Consider the following 21807-nt stretch of genomic DNA (forward strand, 5'->3'; position numbering starts at 1 on the left):
CATTAGCTACCTTGTCCTTTTGAAAAATCAGAAGTTTCCAGTTATCCCAACCAAATGCCAGATTTGATAGGTTTGGCCTCTTATTTGAAACATTCTTTTCTGAAATCAAAGCTTTGGTCAATTTAACATAGATTAAAGTAGCTAGAAATGTTTAACTGGGTCATCGTGTTCTACTGAACTTGGATATGGAACATGTCCTTACATTCCTCCAAATCCATTGTACAAGCTGATAACTTTTAGCCAACATTATTTTTTTTTTCAGCCTCTGTCCCAGTGGCTATTATAAAGAGAGAGACCTAGAGACATCTCCTGTTCTCATTTCTGCCATGAAGAAACTATGACAACAGGAGAGAAGAGTATGGCATTTGTTAAATGGCATGAATTCAGACTGCATTCCAAGCAGAACTGGTTCTATGGAAATGTCTTTCTGTTTTTTAAACAACTTGAACGGGTATTCAAACTAGAAATAACTTTTTTTTCCTGCCACATTATAGGTTTGTATTTGATAAGATAAGCAATAAAATCTTTGGAAATAGATAGCTTCTTTGGAAACAACACTAATCAATACTTGGAATAGTCTCATCTTTGCTTCAAAATTTCATCACTAATTTCTAACCATGTCTTGATATAAAAATATATATAATAGGAAGTAAGATAACTTGTCTTTCTCTATTTCTATTTAATCAAATTTTATGCATAATAATGTGGCATCCTGTGAGTATCTCTCTCCAGGTCTCATACAGCTCCTTACAGATAGGCTAGTGTCAAGGTACTATGTAGATCTACCTCTGCTCAAAATTGTAGGTCACAGGCTACCAGTAATGTGTCTGTTGTTAATACCCATTCAGAGGACACACTTAACTCAAAGCAGAGATGTTTAATCAAAAAGCATAGTAAGAAAACTGACAACATACATCCTTTCCCTTTAGTTAGGGCACACTATCCCACAAATAAACAAACTGTCAGTGGGAAGAGTGGACACACCTGTGGAACACACATGGGGAAGAAATGTGACCAGGGAACACACAGGGAGGATTAATTCCTAAGTCTGATGATACAGGGTCACTGATTTATTCTGAGCATGTCATCATTTTGCTCCCACCAGTTTCATGCAGCATTCAGTCTTTACCAGGCATGATAGCCTCTGTCAGGCTTGCAGTCTTTGCCAAGCATGTAAGTGTGATGGACAGTCTCTGCTGGTCATTACCCACTGTTGGCCTCATAGGGCCACTGCTTGACAATGCTCTAATATTCTCCTGATCACTACTGCTCTTTGCCAACCATGGCTTTATTGAGAATTAGGTTGTAGGACTTATGGCCTCAGGTAAAATCCTTATCTACAGTACCACCTTTCTCATAAGAGAAAAAGTGGAATCTGCCATCTTTCCTTTAACTTAGAGCCAGGAGATCTTACTACAGCTCACTTAGAGAGACAGAGTCCCCATACCATATACCCCTTGTTAATTTTTCTCTAATAAGAGACATTGTCATAAGGAGAGGCCTCAGAGTTTATTTAGAATCTGTCTGATAAGGAGTTAGAAAGTCCTTGCATTTCTAGTTCAATGTACTATTTTTTAAATCAATCAATGTCAGTGTATCTATTGTCTTTTCACCAAAGTAACAAGGGCTCTCTGGGTCTGAGTCCTGATACCCCAGGTTTAATGCATTTAGATGACAGACTGAGCTCTTCAGACCTCAGAAGTTATCTAGGCTTGCTGTTGTTCATCGTTTTAAGTTATGTTTGACTCTTCCTGACCCCATCCCTCTCTTGCATAGGTGTGGAACTTAAGTCCAGTGAGGTTCACTTGCTTATCATACAGGTAGCAAGTAGTAAAGGAGAGATTTAAATCCCTTAACTACAAATCCACTCCTCTTTCCCAGATTCTTTTTGTCTTTCATGCAAAGGAATAAGAAAGCAAAGGTACAGGAGCAAAAGAGAAGCCTGGGAGGCAAGGTCACCATCTTCTTCTTGCCTAGTCACATTCCTAAACTTAATTATGTATATGCCACAAAACTTTCCAGTATTAGAGCCCCACCCTACAAATTTATCACTCTTCAATCTTTTCAAGCCCCAGGTAATCTCTGGCAAGAATAGGAGGGACCAAGTAAAGTACTCATAGGCAGGTGAACATGTGTATATGTATGTGTGTGTGTGTATTCTAGTGGACATATAACAAAGGGGTTAAATATGGCTCAAAAATGAAATTTTCCTGTACTGTCTTTAAAGGTGAGATATGTCCATCTTATCTAAATATCACCTAAAACTAGACAATTTGGCTTTTCTGTTCATAGGAAATAAGAAATAGAGAAAGCTGGAACATTAACCTTATTGGGACTAAAAATAATAATTAAAAAAAACAATAAGAACATACCTTTTGCCTATACTAGGACACTTGCTCCTTCCTGCTCTCTTTTTCACTTGAGTGATGTGGGGAAATACAGGGTGTCTAAGCAAGTGATAGGCACAGTAAAGAATAGGGCTGATACCCAGGAGAGCCTGGGGAAAGCATTAGAAAAAAGACCTGCGGGGAGGGAGTGGTGACAGCCAAGAGAGAAGAAAAAAACCTCAGGATTTCTGTTTTTATTTTTCCATCTTTCAGGGTATAAAAATATTGGAAGACTTGTTCCATCCTGCCCGAAAAAAAAAAAAACCTAAGAGTGGGGACAACATGCTATAGTGATAAGAAAAAGCAGGAAGACGGAGAGAGTAAGAAAAAGAGAAATGCTGCTCCCATACACATCCTCCCACTCCACTCTGGGTAACTAGAAGCATTAGGCCCAGATAGGACTTGGAGGGAAGGGCCTCCACCACAGCAATCTTTATACTAGAGAACGTAAACAATTCTGGGGTTTATAGCAATCTTTGTGGAGAGTATTCCAGTGTACTGTTTTACCTCTATACTCTCTCACTTGGTGATGTTGTCATCTTCCATGGATTTAATAATCATCTTTGTACTGATGATTACCAGCCCCTCTCTAGCTCCAGAGCTCCATTCACACATCACCAACTGTCTGTCGAACGTCCTGGACTAGATATCCCATAGACTGCTCAAGCACTTTAGGTGAAAAACAGAATCTATTATCTTTATCCCCCAAACCAATGTTCTTCTTAATTTCCTTATTTTTATTGAGGGTGCTATCACCCTTCCCTCTCAATTTCACAACATTGGTGTCATCTTTAACTCCTCTTTCTCATTTACTTCACATAAAAGGTTACTAAATCTTGTCATTTCTACCTCTTGGACACAACTCTGTGTTCTTCACTCATAAAACCAGCACCATGGTCTAGCCTCTCATCACCTCTCCCCTAGACTATTGCCATAGCCTGCTAATTGTTCTTCCTGGCTCACACACACTTATTTTGTTTGAAAGTTAGCATTATAACTTTTAAAAAAAAATTTTAAATTTTTTAAATTTAAAAAATTTTTAAAAACGATCTTGTTTCTAAAACTTTTCTCTTAAAGTGGTGATGTTTAAGGTTTCAACCAATGTTTAGTTGTCCTACTCTCAATATCCCTACAAAGACAGGCATTCTTCATTGTCTAACTTGTCATTTTTATACTCATTTTTTTCCATTTTTTGTTGGATATTACCCTATAATCCACTATTCAGAGTGCTACCAAATCCATTTGCCTGGCCTCACTTGATTAACAGCTGTTCTGAAGAGATTTTCTTCTTCCATGTGGTGAACCAGGAGGGATGCTGGACCCCATAAAAGCATTCAGCTATGGCTATACTATGACATTCTCTCTCATAATATGTTTCTTATTCAGTTCTAATGTAGGGAAAGGATAAGAAATGAAAAACACCCTGAAGAACCATGGTATGGAAAAAGAGTTAAAGCTGAAAATAGCCTAAAAAATTGGCTTTTCAGCTATACATCTTTGTGCTAAAAAAAAAATCTGAAATTTTTGGCAAATGCCAAAGGCAAGGGGGAAAAAGCACTAATTATATCTGTTGAAAAATGGGAAGACTGAAATCATATTGTAAGGCTTGAAATGTTATTTTAAAAAGTCCTATATCTGCAGGTGTGTGAAAGCACTGAATGGTTACCCCCACATTGAGTGGAAATGGTAAATGATGTCTTGTAAGGGAAGATCCAACTGAGAATCATTGCTGGTTCATTACTTCAGCCATGGGACAGACATGGCCCCAGTGCTAAAGCTTCTCTTCCACAGCTTGTGCACAGTTTGACCATTGTTGCCACTGACTGTGTGGCAATAAGCTGACAGCCAGCTTTCATGGGTATGGGCCTTTCCAGGGTGGTCCTGGCATGTCAGTGGGTTTGGGTTCTTAACTTATTTTGTGTTATGAGCCCCTTTGGCAATCTGGTAAAGCCCAGGGCCCCTTCTCAGAATAATGTTTTGAAATGTATAAAATAAATTACATAAATAGATTATGATAGACAGCAATAATAAATAGATTACAAAAGATAACAACTGTCAAAATATTTTAAAAATATTCTAATTTTCAAAAAAAATTAAATTCACTGACCCTAGGTTAATAACCACCTTCTTAATTCATCGGGTATTATACCAACAGATTAGCTTGCCATGTACTGTTCCAGTTTGCTATAGGCAGCTGCAACATCACAGAGCTCACAAGTAGATCAAAAAGCAAAAGAAGAGATGAATAAAGACACATTTGAGTCTATCCTAAAGGGAGCGAATGAGGCAGGAGAACATAGAAACTTATTTTTTCTTTCTCTGTAACTTTCATTTAAAATAGCAATTTCCAATGATAGATAGAACACTGTATTCTTCCTGCCTACACCCATGCCAAGGACCAGGGCAGAGGGGAGGAAATGGTGTGGGTGGGAAGCACGTATGTTTGTGTGTCTGTATGTTTATATTTTTTTTACTTGAGCCTCATTCATTTGCCAAATGTCCCAATATCTAATTTCTAGCAGTTTCTAGGTTCTTCACTGCAAAACAGAAGTTTGGATACATGCCTAATGGGAATGACTTGGAACTTCACATTGCATTGTTATTCTCCATTAGGGCAAAATACTTTTTTCATTACATTATTAGTATTGCCTATTTTCTAGGAGGCTGGTATTTTATACTCTGATGGATCCAATATTTCACTAATATGAGTTCATCCTTCACCATACATACACATACACACACACATGCATGCATACGCACACACACACACACACACACACACACACACACACATGCACACTGAAAAGCTTCTCCATGCTAAATATATTTGTATTAAATCTAACAAAGGCACATATTCAGGTCTAAGTGTTGGAAAATCACCCACTACTCTGTGTACACAGAAGTCCCTATACAAGAAAGCACTGAATATATTTACCAAGTGTAATTAACAGCTTAATGCTTTACAAAATGAGCATAAAAATATTGCAGATGGTGCTTAGACATTAAAATGTGTAGATGTCGCATACATCCTCTTAAGCACAAGTAATGCTCGGTTCACCCGAATCACTGACTGAGGGAGGCATCTGCCCTCCTTTGATGAATGTGCTCATCTCTCATTAATGCTAATGGAAATTACATGTACACACTGTAGAAAAATTATAACCCTACGTATGGAAATCATTTATTTTAGAAATACAGTAATTTATTCTACCTCCTAATCACTGCTGGCCAGTTTGTCAATTATGAGATAGGACAGAGATCCTTTGTTGAGATGGAGAAAAGATATGGATCTCTAATGTGCTGGCCTTGGTCTTCAGGAATATGGTATTCCAGATTTATTACACTAAACTCTTATTCTGTGAGGTATTTAGCAATGTTAGTAAAGGTGAAGCCCTGTTGTTACAGAATCAGCACTCAAGAGGGGGGAAAATAAGGTTCCAAGTCTCTACAAAAGTAAGAGTGACCAAACAAAACTCATCGTTGTTCTATTACATTCATTTCAGAGTTACTGGAACGTTTTTAATAAAAAGCAGTAGCATATGCTTTAGATGGGTCATTTTAGAACAGACCGTTTTTCTTTCTCATAAGTTTATGTTTCACACAGCAATTTATATATGTGCCAAACTACAAACATTAAAATATATTTAATATTAGCCTTCACCGTATGCTGTGCAAATGCCAATATGAGTGCTATTTAAATAAATCTTGATGATTCATCTTTGTTTTTAGTAAAACAAAAAAATGCAGGGATTCTAATAATCCCTAAAGCAACTCACTTGATACATGAGGTTGAGAGAATGCATTTATTGAAATTTTCATTTGGTTTGAGAAACATTTATTTACAACAATTGAGTAGCCTCCTCCTCCTTTTGCCTTTCAAGCTCCCATAGTTAGAAAGTATCAAGGCATCACAAGCAATTTAATCTTAGGGACATTATGTTGGGCTCTTGAGAGGTGGAAAAATGGGCTCTTTTCATGGGTTATTTTATGATCAATGTACAGTCTCTTTAAGCCAAATTAAAGCTGTCTGACAACTCATAGATACATCACTGGCTGTTAAAGATGTAGGAGATTGCATAAAAGCATGAAAAGTACTGGATAATTTCACATCTTCATCACCAAACACAGTTGGGAGGATCAACATTATTTCAATTCTTCCCCTTCCCCCCACATACACACCTTTTCTTAAGAATGACTTGTTTTATTCTTGCCCTTTTAAAAAGTCTTTCCTGTAGCTTTGCTTCTTAGTACATGTTGCTTGATCTTAGCATACCTTAAAAACATATTTGTAGGGGATGCTTTGTTATCTGTGTTCACAGAGAATCCTGACAAATTAGAAGAAAGTGCCAGAGGACTCTACATTCCTTGTCCAGAACATTACAATGGCTTTTGCCTGCATGGGAAGTGTGAACATTCAATTAATATGCTGGAGCCATCTTGCAGGTAACACTTTTCTCCTGAACTTTTAAAAATTAGTAAACCAAAGATAAGAAGGGGGTTAAATTCAAGTACATTGGATGCAGGGAAAACACTCTGCTTTTAATAGGTAATCTCTGGCAAATATCATGTTTTCCCTCAAATTAGAATATTCCCAAGCACAGGTGACCTACCCTGCCAGAGATATCGTGCAGAGGTGTAACCACACAAATCCTATTAATATAAAGGGAAATCATATTGTTTGTCCCTTACTCCATGGTATGTATTTGTCCCCTGGGGCCTTCATGGACATGATTTGTAGGTTCTATTTTTTTTTCTTCTTTTTCTCATCTTTTTAAGGGTATTTTTTGTTTTCCTGGAATTAAACTAGTCTACATAGAACTAGCAGGCACTAAGCCCAATCATTTTTTCAAGTATTGATATTCTTATCATAACAAAATTAGCCACATGCCCAATACCTCCCATCCAGGACTGAGACTGCTGCTTTGGGGCTCCTTAGTGATTTCTGAGGTTGGGTACCCTGTCTGCATAGTAAACATTGTGGAGATGGCAAAAACCCCCAAAAAAATCAAAGGTATCTTGATTTAAATTGTGATGCGGGTGACATTTAATAAAATAGACTCCTGTGAAACTCTCAATTCTCCATTCTTAGTTTTGTTTCGGTTCCTTTGCTCCCCCACCTTATCAAGATTGTCTTCCCTTAGTGCTTCCCTTCAATGAATACACTAACCCCTGCCTTTTAGTGAAGACAGGCAAAAGGAACATAACTGAGAGGTTATTCAGGTTGTTGTGCCACTCTTCAGGAGAGCTGCCATTATTGAACTATGACTATTGTGGAAAAGGAAAAGGTCTTAGTCTATGTTTATAAAGAACTCAACGAGGGAAGAGCTAAAAGAGAGGTGCAAAATCAATGACAAGTTCACCCCAGTGAATTATGCTTTGATGTATACAGGTTTCTTATACTGTCGCCAGACAGTTCAGTTCTAATGTATGGGTTGTCATCCCTGAGCTCCCAAGTGTAAGGTTATATTAGGTGATCAGCATTCATTCTCCTAGTTTGTTCTTCAGAGCTCTATGGCATCTGTCATCATCACCTTTTAAAAATATAATAGACACAGTTCTCCCAGAGCATTAGTTATTTTGAATAAGCAGACTATTTTATGACCAGTAAAGTGCATAAGTTACCTTTAATGTTCTCCTACTTAGTATATTTTCAGCATTTATTCTGGGCATAGAACTGGGAATTTATTATCCAAAGAACAAAGGAAAGTGTCCCATTTGTTATATGCTAGTGTCATCATAAACAAACCTTTTCCCAAGCAATCATATTGACATAGGTTGATTAAAATTCTAGTTAAACAAAACTCATGGCTTACTTACAGAAATATGGAAAGAGCGACCATCCCCAGACACCCATTGGCTTTCAATATTGTCTTCAAGGACAAATTTTTTGTCTGGCTTCCTCTCCAAGGAAATCAATCCTGAGAATAAAAAAATTGACCTTCTGCCTCCAGAAACAAACAAAAAAACTTTAAACCATCTGCAAAATAAACAATTGAGCTCCATGTTTACCAAGTACTTTTATATAAAGTATCATGAGACCTTATATTCATGCTGTTGGCACATATGTGCTGGTAGTTTCTTCAGCTGGGGAGGCCAAGACTAGCAGATCACTTGAGCTCAGGCATTCTCATTTGTAGTAGCTTAATCTGATCAGGCATCTTTCACCCATATGGTGAGCCACTGGGAGCAGAAGGCCACCAGACTGCCTAAAGAGAGGTGAACTGGCCCAAGTTGGAAAAAATGGAGTGGGTCAAAGTTTCTAGATCAGCATTGGGATAAGGCCCATGAGTGGTCACTGCATTTCTAGCCTGAACGAGATAAGGGTACCCAATTTCAAAAAAAACCAAAACAACTCTGACTTAGCAACCATAGTTGACTGGGCAGCATATTTCATTGTAGGTGTGATGCAGGCTATACTGGACAACACTGTGAAAAAAAGGACTACAGTGTTTTATACGTTGTTCCTGGTCCTGTACGATTTCAGTATGTCTTAATAGCAGCTGTGATTGGAACCATCCAGATTGCCATCATTTGTGTTGTAGTCCTCTGCATTACAAGGTCAGTAACTATATTCTTTGATAACAGAAAAGGAATGGGTTTTTTTGTTTCTGTCTACATTAGTCGTGATGGTCTTGTTTACTTGAGTCCCTTTTTGAATGTTACAACTCATTTGCCAAGTGTTTCAGCACCACTCCTCCAATGGCTTCTAGTTTCTTTGCGGTAAAGTAAGAGTTTGGATACCTACCTAATAGGAAAGATTTGGAATTTGAATTGCTCCCCATTAAAGCAGACATCTTTTTTAAATGATCAGTTATTAGTTTTATTTCTACTCTAAGCAGCTAGGAGCTTTCTCTCTGACACGTTTTGTACTGCGGTGGAACCAGGATTTTACCAATATAAATACATTCCAACTAATGAGAATATAACCCTTTCAAACTTCAACCTATGTAGAGTTTGTCCATTTTTACGCACAATTCCTCCAAAAAGAATTTATTCAACACACTTGAAAATGTTCTTTGTTCTCTCAGCATCTTAGGAGTACCAGTGTCCCACTTATCTGTTGTCTCTCAATCAGAATATAGCAGGTGCCATTATGTTATCCAACAATAGTTTTGTTGGTACTATTGTTTTCTTTAGCTACTTCACAGAATCATAGAATTTCAGAGTTGGAAGGAACCTCAACAATTGTTTACATGAATGCATACATGAACAAAAATCTCCTCTATGACTTAGCCAATAAGTGGTTGTCCAGCCTTTACAGAATATCTCCAATGAAGGGGAACCCCTCCTGTTGGTCCATTCTCCTTTTGGATAATTCTAATTGTTAGGCAGTTTTTCAATTATGTTAAATCTAAAATCGCTTTTTTTTAGCAACTTTGACACATTTCTCCTAGCTCTGCCTTTTGGAACCAAATAAAGAGAGTGTAATTCACCTTTCATATGAAAGACCTTCAAATACATAAGGACAACTATTATGTCACCCCTAAGTTTTTCCTTCTCCCAACTAGATATCCCCAATTCCATCAATTAATCCATTTATGAAGTAATCTTCAAGCCCCTTCATGATCTTAATTACCTTCCTCTGGGCATTTTCCAACTTACTCATGTTTGTTTTTTTTTTTCCTAAAAGGTAGCACCCTGAACTGGAAACAGTAGTCCAAATGTGGTCCAATCAGGGCAGAGTACATTGTAAATGTTACCTCCCTCAATAAAATCTCTGATACTCTGCCTATCTTAATACAATCCAACTGCATTAAATTACTTACCTGACGTATCACAGCACTGACTCACATTGAGACTGCAGTCTTCCCAAATTCTGAGGTTTTATTTTCAGACAAACTATTGTTTAGCCATACCTCCCCCTACCATTTTTGTTCATTTTTTTAAAATATTCAAATAATACACATTACTTTTTATCTTATTAAATTTGGTCCAGTATTCCATCAGTCAACAAGTAATTATTAAGCACTTACTATGTTCTAAGTACTGTTATTATCCTGTCAAAAATCTTTTTGCAACATGACTCCATTATCTAGCATGTTAACTATCTGACTGGATAAACGTGCCATCTTTATCCAAGTCATTGATAAAAATCTTAAACAGCACAGAGCCAAGCTCAGTTCCCTGGAATACTGTAGAGTCCACTTTTCAAGGTGACATGTCTGGTACATTGTAACTTAATAAATACTTAGATTGATTTGGGAGGGTCATTCAACCAATTTCAAATCCTCCTAACTAGACTGTCTTCTAGTTTACATATCTCTATCTTTTCTAGAATAATGCCATGAAACAAGGTGTCAAACACTATGCTAAAATCTAGATAAATTATATTTATAGCATCCTTTGACCCACCAACTTCATAACCCTGTTTTTAAGGAGGGGAAAGAACATGAACCTTAAAATGTATTTTATTTTAAATATATAAGGTGACTTTTAACCACAGGAATATAAGGGAGATGAAATAGTATCACAAAAGAAACTAAATAAGCAAATGAATACCCTTCTGGTACAAAATAGGACATATGTCTGCAAAACATATTTCTACAAGAATATCTAAAGAATAAATAGAGCTTTGGTGTTGGTGTTCTTGTTATGAGAGCTAGAGTGGGACCTCAGGTCCTTCCTACCTGAAACACTGAATTAAGTATTTGAAGACTAGAGTTCTGGTTCTATCTCTTTTCTTCACTAATTGTGTGACCTTAGTCATCACGACACATCTCTAGAACTCAGTTTTCTGCTTTGTAAACTACAATGCTCTGGACTAAGTGGTTGCAAAAGTTCCTTTTGGTTCTAATAGCCTATCTGTTCTCCCCCAGAGAAAAGTTTCAAGTGAGTTTTTGCCAAGGTTTTTTTCCCCAAAATTCACAAAGTAAAATTCATTTAGACTGTCATTGCGTTTGTAAGGTTCTAAAGATAAATCAGAAGGTTTGCTCAAAAAAATCTTTTCAAACAACAAGGAAATAAATGAAAGCATCGTATCTCTAGAAAATAAAAGCCATAATATATCTCAGTATCTGTATTGCACTATCTGATTTGAGGACAAGTGTGACATTTGCTCTTGAAAAAGACAAAAAAAAATGGTTCATAAATCCTCGTCTGGCCTGAAGGCTTAAAGCAAAAATCATCAGCTAGAGCTGTCAGCTGCTCTCTAGCCAAGTTGAGTTCATCAACTGTACTCTCACTGTTAGATGCCAAATAAGTCAATGGATTCTATTAAAGTGGGTTTCAGAGAACACAGAGATAACTCAGGAAACCAGAAATCCTGAGTATTAAAAGAAATAAAAGGATGATAGTAAAGAAGCTGGTAGAAAACTATAAAACCTGACTTTCTTCAAGAGACTAGTTTTTCATCTATAAGCAGTAACAGTATTTATTCAAAAGAATTAATGTTATGTTACTTGATAGATATAGTCCTACAAGATGATATCCATTTTGTTTATTTTAGATATTAACCCCTTAAAATGTATTTGAGTAAATATTTCTAAGCCTAACACCAGTACTATAATCACTTCTATGTAAATTCATATTCTGATATTCAAGATTACCTGAACTCCAGTGGGCTTCCAAAAATGTATGACTAGACATCCTTCATTTTGTGTTTTAAATGTGTATCATTTTATTTTCTTTTTGTGAAAGGGAGAGAGCAGTTCAAAACTTAATTCAGCATTAGTATAAATGGTCTTTAGACATACCTACAGCTTTTAAACCTAGTAGCTTCATAAGAAGATATAAATCATCTGTACAGTGTAATGGAAACAATACTGACCAAGGAGTCAAGGGATCTGGCTGGTTTTAACCCTAGTTCTGCCAATTCAATGGTTTTGTGACTTTTGGCAAATTGCTTGGTCTCTTGAGGATGAAATTTCCTTATCTTTAAAATGAGGGTATTGTACTAACTGATCTTTAGGGTCCCTTCCAGCACTAAAATTCTCTAATTCTGTAAAAATAATTCTTTCTAAATAACCTAAAAGAATTCCCTTTTGTTTATTCCTGAAATCAGCAAATGTGAAAATCAAAAAATGCAAATTCCTTCTAAAATGCAATGACAAAGAATCATAATTAAAATTGATTAATGTTAACCAGATTAATTATATGTCTTCAACTTTGAAATAAAGAGGATGGACTACGTGATTTCTAAGATGAGCCAATGTACTAGGTGAGGATATAAAGACAAAAAGGAAAGCATCCCTGCCTGATCTCAATATGCTTCCATTCTAATAGGGCCATCCAATATTTCCATAGATAAGTAATAACAAAGGAGATACAAAATAACCCAAGTATTTCAAGAAAGAGAAAGTTTTCAACACTAGGGAATTAGGAAAGGTCTCCTGAGGGAGGTGGCACCTTAGCTGTATCTTGAATCAAATATCCCAGCCATTCCAGTTTTTCGAGAGATAATATAGATTACATATGTGTTCATGCACACAGAGGAAAATTGGCTAATTGAGGCAATTACAAGCCACTTACAGTTTATTCTCAAAAGTTTCTATGTGGCATCGACTTATTCTGTAGAAAGCCTAAAGTTCCATTGGACTTTAGAATCAAACATTTAGAGCTGAACTTTGGAATCTATTCCTTGAGACAAAAGCATGAGTCTTTCACCTATTCCCCAGAGTCTGGCATAGCCAGAAGGAAAGAACTTTTGAGCGACATAATTTCTATACTTATTTAACCCCCTCCTCTAGGGAAAATGTGGATCAGACAATTAATTTAGAACCAACAAGAGCTCTGAGAGTTTAAGAAATGATGTTGTTCACACCCTCAGGAGGGAGATAGAGAATAGGAAAACTTGAGCAGAGGGGTAAAATGGATGTTAGGCACTTTAATTGTTTTTCCCAGGCTAGTTCTTTGTAGGGCTGCATTTCCAAAGGGGTAGTGGTATGAATTTCCAGAAAATTAGAGACATTCATGTTCATTCAAAAATGCAACTAAAATCCAATGTAGGTTTATTGTTACTATTGCCATTATCATCTATGATCATTATATCTACTCTCCTTTATTAGTTCAGAAAAATGAGAACTAATGTTCACTTCCAAACAACTTGACAGTTGTTTTAATATATATGTTTAACAACCTATAAGACAAGTTTAAGACTATTGTCTGCTTTTGGTAAAGGAAGGGTAGAACGGAATAAGCATTTATATAGTTAGTGCCTGAAATGTGCCAGGCATTGTGGTAAGCACCATACAAATATCATTTCATTTGATTCTCATAACAATCCTGCAAAGTAGATCCTATTTTTATCCCAATTTTATAGTTTAGGAAATGGAGGCCAACTGTAAGTGACTTGCCCAAGTCTTCTTGACTCCATGTCCTGCTCTCTAGCCACTGCTCCAGCTGTCTGGGAAATCAATAGGGTAAATCAGTATTTATTTTTCTTCCATGAAGAACTGGTTTTTTTCTCTTTTGTCCTCCTTTAAGATACATTCAAACTATTTACTACCCAAAAGATTTAAAATTCTCCCCAAACTTATTTCTGCTACCTTTCTAGTTGAAATGGTATATCAAAAATGCATTGTAGTATGATCAAAATGATTGTAGGCGGGTTCAAATCCTACATTTTTTTGTTCATTAGGTAGGTGACCTAGAGCAAGTCATTTTACTTTTCTGAGCCTCTGTTTCCACATTGGGAAAATGACAAGAGTTAGACTAGACTAACTCACTGGTTTCCCATCTTTTCAAGAATGGATACCCCTTTTTAACATCCAAAAATTTTCAAACCCCCACAAGATGTGTTACCCTATTAATACCTGTTGATTCAGAAAATACATAACAAAAAGGTACTATAAATTCAGTAGTGAATACTTTAAGGTGAAATTGTATTTTATTAGTTAAAACAGCATGCATAAAAATACACATTACATATGTATATGTATATATATATATATATATGTATATACACATATAGTATGAAAAGTAGCAACACATGTACAAGACATTATTTTTTTCAGTCCTGAGAAGGTATAAGTTAACTATTTCTCAATTTATTTTGGCTGGCTATTTTCTTGAAACTAAATAAAGATCATGATACCAATGCTTACTATATATAAGGATTCCTGAACCCTTGAAATAACTCCCCAAGGCCTCCAGGGCTCTTAGGCCCTCAGTTTGGGAGCCACTGAACTAAATTGTCTCTAAGTCATATCTAAGTCACTAAGTCTCTAAGTCCATTCTATCTTGAAGTCCTAAGATATTATTTTTTAACTTAAACACATCATTTAAAAAATATAATTAAGCAAAGAGATCATTAAATTTTAGGGCTCCTCTTTATTTCCACTCCCACCCCAACTCATAAGGAGAGAGAAGAAAGTTAACTCCAAGAGATGAAGAAAAGCCAGAAGTGGAGTTGGTAACTGGGTCACAAAAGTGCTTTGTTCCTGAGAAATGTGCATCCATTGGCCTATTTGGGGTAGCTGATTAGAGAACTGCTTTAGGGATACATGCTATTTGTGAGGAATAATTTTCCATAGTCCACTATCTGAAGATTGTTGTCATTCCTCTAAGACCATCAGTCTCTTGTTTCAACATCAGTTGTCTCCATCTCATTCACATGCATACATATACGCACACATATATTACACATTACTACATATACATACACTCACGCATACACCATCTTGAGGATCTAAGAAAGTCTTTAACGTAGGCCCTGAGTGTCAAGTAATTTAGAAAATAATTTTACTCTAAATATTAAAAAAACCCTATGATTATTACTTCTGCTTCTGAAATCCAGACCAACCAATATTAACCTTTGCATTTTATTTTCCCCTCCAATATTTAAGTTTAGCTTTCTGCTGTTAGTGATATCCTAATATTTTTAAAATGTCATGCCCAATTATTACCAACAATACTATGGGAAGAGATTTATTCACAAGACTAAAATGTATTTGTTTGTTGTTATTGTTTTCTTATTGGCCCACATCTGGAGCACCCCAGATATTTGAGAGTAAGAGGTGGCTGTTTTCTTGAAAAAAAAAATTGCACACTTTTGATTTGTCCGCTACAACAGTTTATTTTTAACTTGGAAGTAAAAGTGGATCACTTAAATTCTTATTTACAAGTGTAATTAGTATCTAGATAAATCAATGTTGTTGTTGTTGTTGGGGTTTTTTTTGAGGAGGGGGAGGTTGTGTCCAAGACATATCCCCAAATGGACTGCCTTCTTTTCCAAATCAAAACAATTCTTAGCCCTTCTGTCATACGTTTAAGTTATATGAACAATTACTGGCAAAATCTGATAACAAGAAGGATTAAGTACCTACAAAGCACTGTGTATGTCATTGTGGATGGTCAGTGGTAATGGTGATCTTGTATAGATTTGTTTATAAAGAATAATCTAAGAAAACAAATGCTTTTTTAAAAATTTTTACTGCCTTTCAAGAAAGCACTTGATTACTGTTTTATTTAGTCCCAGTTTTAGTAATTAAACTTTGAAGATCATAAGATCATAAACTTTTTAAAGACATAAGAAAACTAAAGATGATCTGGTCTAGTCTTCTTATTTTGTAGATGAAGAAACTGAGGCCTAAGGAGTTTAGATAAAAATCTTGCAGTTAGTTACTACCATCTTTCCTTTCACTCATGTGAGGCACAACTTGAATAGAAATGGGATTGGCTCCGTGATCTGTGATCTCATTGGTATAGAGAACACTTAATGAGGAATCTCCTTCGCAAAGAAGATGTGAAGTTACTTTGCATAAAGTCTTTGAAGTTGCCTAAAAAAATCTTGCTCAGGTTCACCTAAACTGTGTGTGGCAAAGCTCTGTATTTACTCCCAAATAATTTGGTGCTTAGCAAAACACTCGCAAAATGACCAGGTAAACACCAGAAATAATAATAATAATTCAAGGACAGAACTAGGTTTGAATACACACACACACACATACACACACACACACACACACACACACACACATATACATTTACATACACATACATTACACAATACATACATACAATACACACATACACATACATACATGCACACATACACACGCATACGCATATACATACACATGCACATGCACACACATATACACACATACACACATACACACATACATATACACATACACGTACACATACACGTACACATGCACATACAATCCCCCTAGTACTCAGTGAGCTCTATATACCTGCTTATTCCTTTCTTTCTGCCCCCCTCAGTCATAGCACTTCACTTAATAATTCATTACAATAGCTTCTTTCAATTAGTTCCTTAGGGTTTTGTTGGTTTGTTTGTTTGGGGAAAAGGGCAATGTCTAATCTATCTTTCACCATTGACTTAGAGTGCTTACCTGGATGTTATTTCTATATATGTTGACTTTTCAAGTATTTTTCTTAGAGTGCAAAAGGGAAGTAGGGTCAGTCACATGTCCTGGCTCCTGCAAATCGGGAGGATTACTAACATGACCTCAAAGAGTTGAGCCACTTTGTTATTTATTCATTCATTCATTCATTTATGTGTTTATTTATTTATTATTTATTCATTTATCTATTTTTTTATTTTTATTAAGGCAATTGGGATTGAGTGACTTGCCCAGGGTCACACATCTAGTAAGTGTCAAGTGTTTGGTCTGAGGCCAGATTTGAACTCAGGTCCTCCTGACTCCAGGGCAGGTGCTTTATCCACTGCACCACCTAACTGCCCCAAGTTGAGCCACTTTGGAGAGACAACTCTGTAACAATATTGGCCTAAAATAAGACTGTTTCCTCATATCATAAGCTTTAAAGTTGTCAGGAATTTTCCAAGTGACTTGCTAGAGGTCATACAGATAATACATGGCAAAAACTGATATGGAAGTTGGGTCTTATGACCCCTGATCCCAAAACACTTTCCACTATCCCAGACTTCCCCCTCTCTGGAGATCCAGACTCATACAACAATAATCTCAGTCAGAATCACCAGATCCAATTGGGCAGAATCAATAAACTGTTTACGAAGTCAAATAAATCAGAGGTTTTCCCATTTTAGTCCATTTTTTCTTTTTTTTTCTTTTCCACTCCTCTTTTCTCTTTGTCTCTCTTTCTTTATCATCTTTATTGACAGGTATATCTAGATTCCAATCCTGACTCCACTATGCAAGCCCAGCTTCCTCATCTATAAAATTTCAACCTTTGGCGGCAGCTAGGTGGTGCAGTGGATAGAGCACTGGCCCTGGAGTCAGGAGCACCTGAGTTCAAATGTGGCTTCAGACACTTGACACTTACTAGCTGTGTGACCCTGGGCAAGCCACTTAACCCCATTGCCTAGCCAAATTCAAAAAATTAAATAAATAAAGAGAAAATTTCAGCCTTTATACAGTGTACCTCATAGAGCTGTTTTGAAGAAGGTTCTTTGAAAACCTTAAAGCATCACATAAATTTCAGTTATCCTCTTCCTTTTTTAAAAAATTGTCTTCTTTCCTTGAAGGCAAAAAGGTGGTACAATCCATAGAGCCCTAAGTCTGGAGTCAGGAAGACAACTAGTTATGTGACCCTGGGCAAATCACTTAACCTCTGTTTGTCTCAGTTTCCTCAGCTGAAATGGAAATAGTAATAATAATAACACCTGTCTCTCAGGATTGTTGTAAAGGCCAAATGAGATAATATTTGTAAAATACTTAGCACAGTGCCTGGCACACAATAGGTCCTTAGTAATTGTTTGTTCCCTTTCACTCTTATTGTTCCTTTTCCTCTTCTGCCTCACTTTTCTTCTCCCTTGCCTTTTCCCCATGCCTATTTTCCTATTTCATTTTATAGACCTAGAATTTTCAAGCTGGACAACACCTTAGTGGTTATTTACTCAAACCGCTTCATTTTACAAATTAAGAAATTGAGGCCTAGAGATCTAGAAGTAAACTAATAATAATCACATCCACATTGAGTTTTGCAAAATATTTCCCTCCCAACTTAATCAGAAAGAGCTAGCACAAGTATTATCACCCCTGATTTACATATTTAAAAAAAAACAGGCTCAGAGACATTAAATGACTTGTCTAAAGGTCTCATAGCAAGATTCAAAGCCAGGGTTTGAGCCCAGATTGTCCAATGGTTTCTCCTCTATAAGTTCCTGGATGAAAAGGACCAGCAAACATGGTACAACAGAGAGGCTAGCTTTCAACTTTATCATCTTAAGATCCCAATAAACTGAAAATTTGATTTCTAGCAAGAATAATAGTGGAAATAATTCACTTTATATAATACTTTACAATTTACAAAGCACTTAAGAAGGATGAAATTATCATTCTTCCCATTTTACAGGTGAGAACAGAAACGAGGCTGAGAGATGACTGTGATATAATATATCCATTATGACTATTTCATTTCAGGCGCAGCTAAATGGTGCAGTGGATAGAGCACCAGCCCTGGAGTCAGGAGGACCTGAGTTCAAATCCAGCCTCAGCACTTAATACTAGCTGTGTGACCTTGGGCAAGTCACTTAACCCTATTGCCTAGCCAAAAAAAAAAAAAAGACCATTCCACTTCAGTGATAAAATTAAGATCTACCAAGGAGCTTTTTTAGAATATAATTTTGCCTGTGTGTTATTCATTGTTATTCTGTTTATACATTACACTAATGCCTTCTGGTTGGGCTTTGAATCTTGCTATGAGACTTTTAGACAAGTCATTTAATGTCTCTGAGCCTGTTTTTTTTTAAATATGTAAATCAGGGGTGATAATACTTGTGCTAGCTCTTTATAATTAAGTTGGGAAGGAAATATTTTGCGAAACTCAATGTGGATGTGATTATTATTAGTTTACTTCTAGATCTCTAGGCCTCAATTTCTTAATTTGTAAAATGAAGCGGTTTGAGTAAATAACCACTAAGGTGTTGTCCAGCTTGAAAATTCTAGGTCTATAAAATGAAATAGGAAAATAGGCATGGGGAAAAGGCAAAAACATAGTGGGTCTGAGATTCTGAGTCTTTCCCACTGACTGTTAGCCTTGTTATAAAAGTATGGATGTGTGTAATAATTGGACCCAAATTGAATCTCAAAATCATTCTAAGAATTCACAAAGAGATTAGGTTGAACTAAAAAATATTCAGGAATCCCACTTTTCTTTGAGTCTTTGAAATTAATGATGTACATGTGTATATATTTTTATTAGATCCATTAAAACTGCCTTTAACTAGTAGCATCGTGGCAGAACGAGAATATTGCAATTGTAAAATCTTCAAATATGTGAAGTCATCAGAGATCTTTAACATCAGTAAGAAGGCTCAGAACATGTCGGTTATCATACTGAGTCTTTCTTTATGCCCGGTAAATAAGGAGTTCACAGGCCCTGTAGGGTGTGAGGCAATCTTGTTGCTTCCCAGCTTCTGATGTTTCAGACTTCTTCCTAATCAGATATTGAAAGCAGCTCGTGCCTCCACATGCAAAAAGAAGAGAGGTGACTGTGCGAAGGATCTCAGCCTCCAAAAGGTTGCTCTCATCTGAAGTAGCTGGAATATTTCTGTGTTTCTCTACCTTACTCTGTGTGTGTGTGTGTGTGTGTGTGTGTGTGTGTGTGTGTGTGTGTGGCCAGAGCTTCCAGTAACTGGATATCTATGAACTTTCTCACTTTTCAGGAAATGTCCCAGAAGCAACAGAATCCACAGACAGAAACAAAACACAGGGCACTACAGTTCAGACAACACGACAAGAGCATCCACAAGGTTAATTTAAAGAGCGCATGTTTCCACAATGGCCAGACGACAGAGAGAGCTTGGACTACACAATTCAGTATTATAGACAAAAGATTAAGACAAGAGATCTACACATGTTGCCTTGCATTTGTGGTAATCGACACCAATGAAAACATGTACTACAGCTATATTTGATTATGTATGGATATATTTGAAATAGTATACATTGTCTTGATGTTTTTTCTGTAATGTAAATAAACTATTTATATCACACAATATAGTTTTTTCTTTTTCATGTATTTGTTATATATAATAAATACTCAGTGATGAGAAAAAAATTGGCATTCTTAAATTTGCTGTATCTCATAACTGTGTAGAGGTGGGATAGTACAATTTGTACAATTACTAGTGTTTTATTGTACTGTAATTCTTGTGGCAGAATTTGAGTTTATATAGGACTCAGGGACTAGGTTTTGAATGATTCCAAGATCAAGGAAAACTCTGGTTATTGGAAAAGAGAAAAATAATTTACTTTTTATCAAGTGCAGATAAAATATTTCAGATCTTTGAAGCATCTCTCTTTCATCATTTTCCCCCCTCTGGCCTTCTAGTTTCATGCCTAGAGCAGCGAACACTGTGGTATAGAAATCAAATCAAAGAAAAATTGGAAGTAGAAATGTTTGATAACTCATGAGGAGACTGGAGGGAAAGTGTGGCTTTCATTTGGGAGAGAGTTTAGTAACTCCCAACCAAGGAGAAACCGAAGAAAACTCATTCTGGGTGACCTCAGCAAATTATATCTCAAGGGTACTGAAAGTAGCAAAACTAAAATGTTTTAGTTGAGCCAAATTACCAACTAGAAAAAAAAAAGAAATTAATAACATTATTATCTAAGCTGAAACATGGGGTTGGTGGAAGGGGATAGAAGCTAAACTCACAAATAAATATTTCATAAAAACTTTGTGAATGAGATTGAACCATTATTTGTAATGAAATCAAGATTGTGGTTATACTTCATGAAAATAGGGAAATATTTTGAGCTTATTCATCTGCTGGATAAGATTTTAATGTCATAACATCTGAAAGTTCTTAGTGGGAAGGAGGATTGGGGTTTGAATTTTTGGTATTGTTTTGAACTAATGAACAGACATTCCTGCTTTATTTTTTAATATCAATAGGAGTTCTTAAAGAATAAAATGTAAATAAAAGATCAGATAGTTTACTTTATTGTTATTTAGCCCTGAATTCAGTAATTGAAGCTAATGAAAACTTCTAAATGAGATTTCTTTTCCTTGTCTCCTACAAATGACCTCTCCTTAGTCCAGAAAAAAATCATAACTGTGTACTTAATAGACACTTCCTCAAGGAACAGCCACAGAAAACAGTACTAAGTAATTCAACACCTTTTGAATACAAACAACTTCAATGAAAAATGTGTTGTGAAGAGTGATGTTTAAGGTATTTGTTAAAATACAAATAAAAATGGCAGTCTAAACAGCATCACTTAGGGCTCTCTGAAAGTCCTGCAATTCCAAGTCACTTTGAGAAATGTGACTATTGGCTCTGTCATTGCACTGTGTGTGTCCATGACTTGGTCCTTTGTTACTAAGGTGAGGAAAAGTTAGCTCTATTTCTCTATAGAACAAGATATTTCTTCTTCTAAGGCTGTGAACTGCGGCCTTAACAGGATGTCAGTCTTTTCCTCACTCCAAAGGCAGAGATGAATGCAGATTTGGTGAGCTGCAGAGGGTTCAAAAGAATAGTGCCCCTGATGTTTACTTAAAGAATGAGAAGTTACTTGCATCAACA

The 21807-nt window shown here is 36.2% G+C and overlaps 1 protein-coding gene across 1 annotated transcript in view; it reads left to right on the forward strand.

The window, feature by feature from the left end:
* Nucleotides 1–21208, forward strand: part of TMEFF2 (transmembrane protein with EGF like and two follistatin like domains 2) — a 302147-nt gene extending 280939 nt beyond the window's left edge. Inside the window, exons 8-10 of the mRNA XM_020993631.2 lie at nucleotides 6707–6830; nucleotides 8787–8945; nucleotides 19942–21208. Coding sequence (XP_020849290.1) covers nucleotides 6707–6830; nucleotides 8787–8945; nucleotides 19942–20038 — 380 coding nt within the window. The 3' untranslated portion in view covers nucleotides 20039–21208. The remainder of the gene's footprint in view (nucleotides 1–6706; nucleotides 6831–8786; nucleotides 8946–19941) is intronic.
* Nucleotides 21209–21807: the final 599 nt, after the last annotated feature.

The sequence above is a fragment of the Phascolarctos cinereus genome, unplaced genomic scaffold (assembly GCF_003287225.1).
Source record: "Phascolarctos cinereus isolate Bilbo 61053 unplaced genomic scaffold, phaCin_HiC Scaffold_726;HRSCAF=1367, whole genome shotgun sequence".
Lineage (NCBI taxonomy): Eukaryota > Metazoa > Chordata > Mammalia > Diprotodontia > Phascolarctidae > Phascolarctos > Phascolarctos cinereus.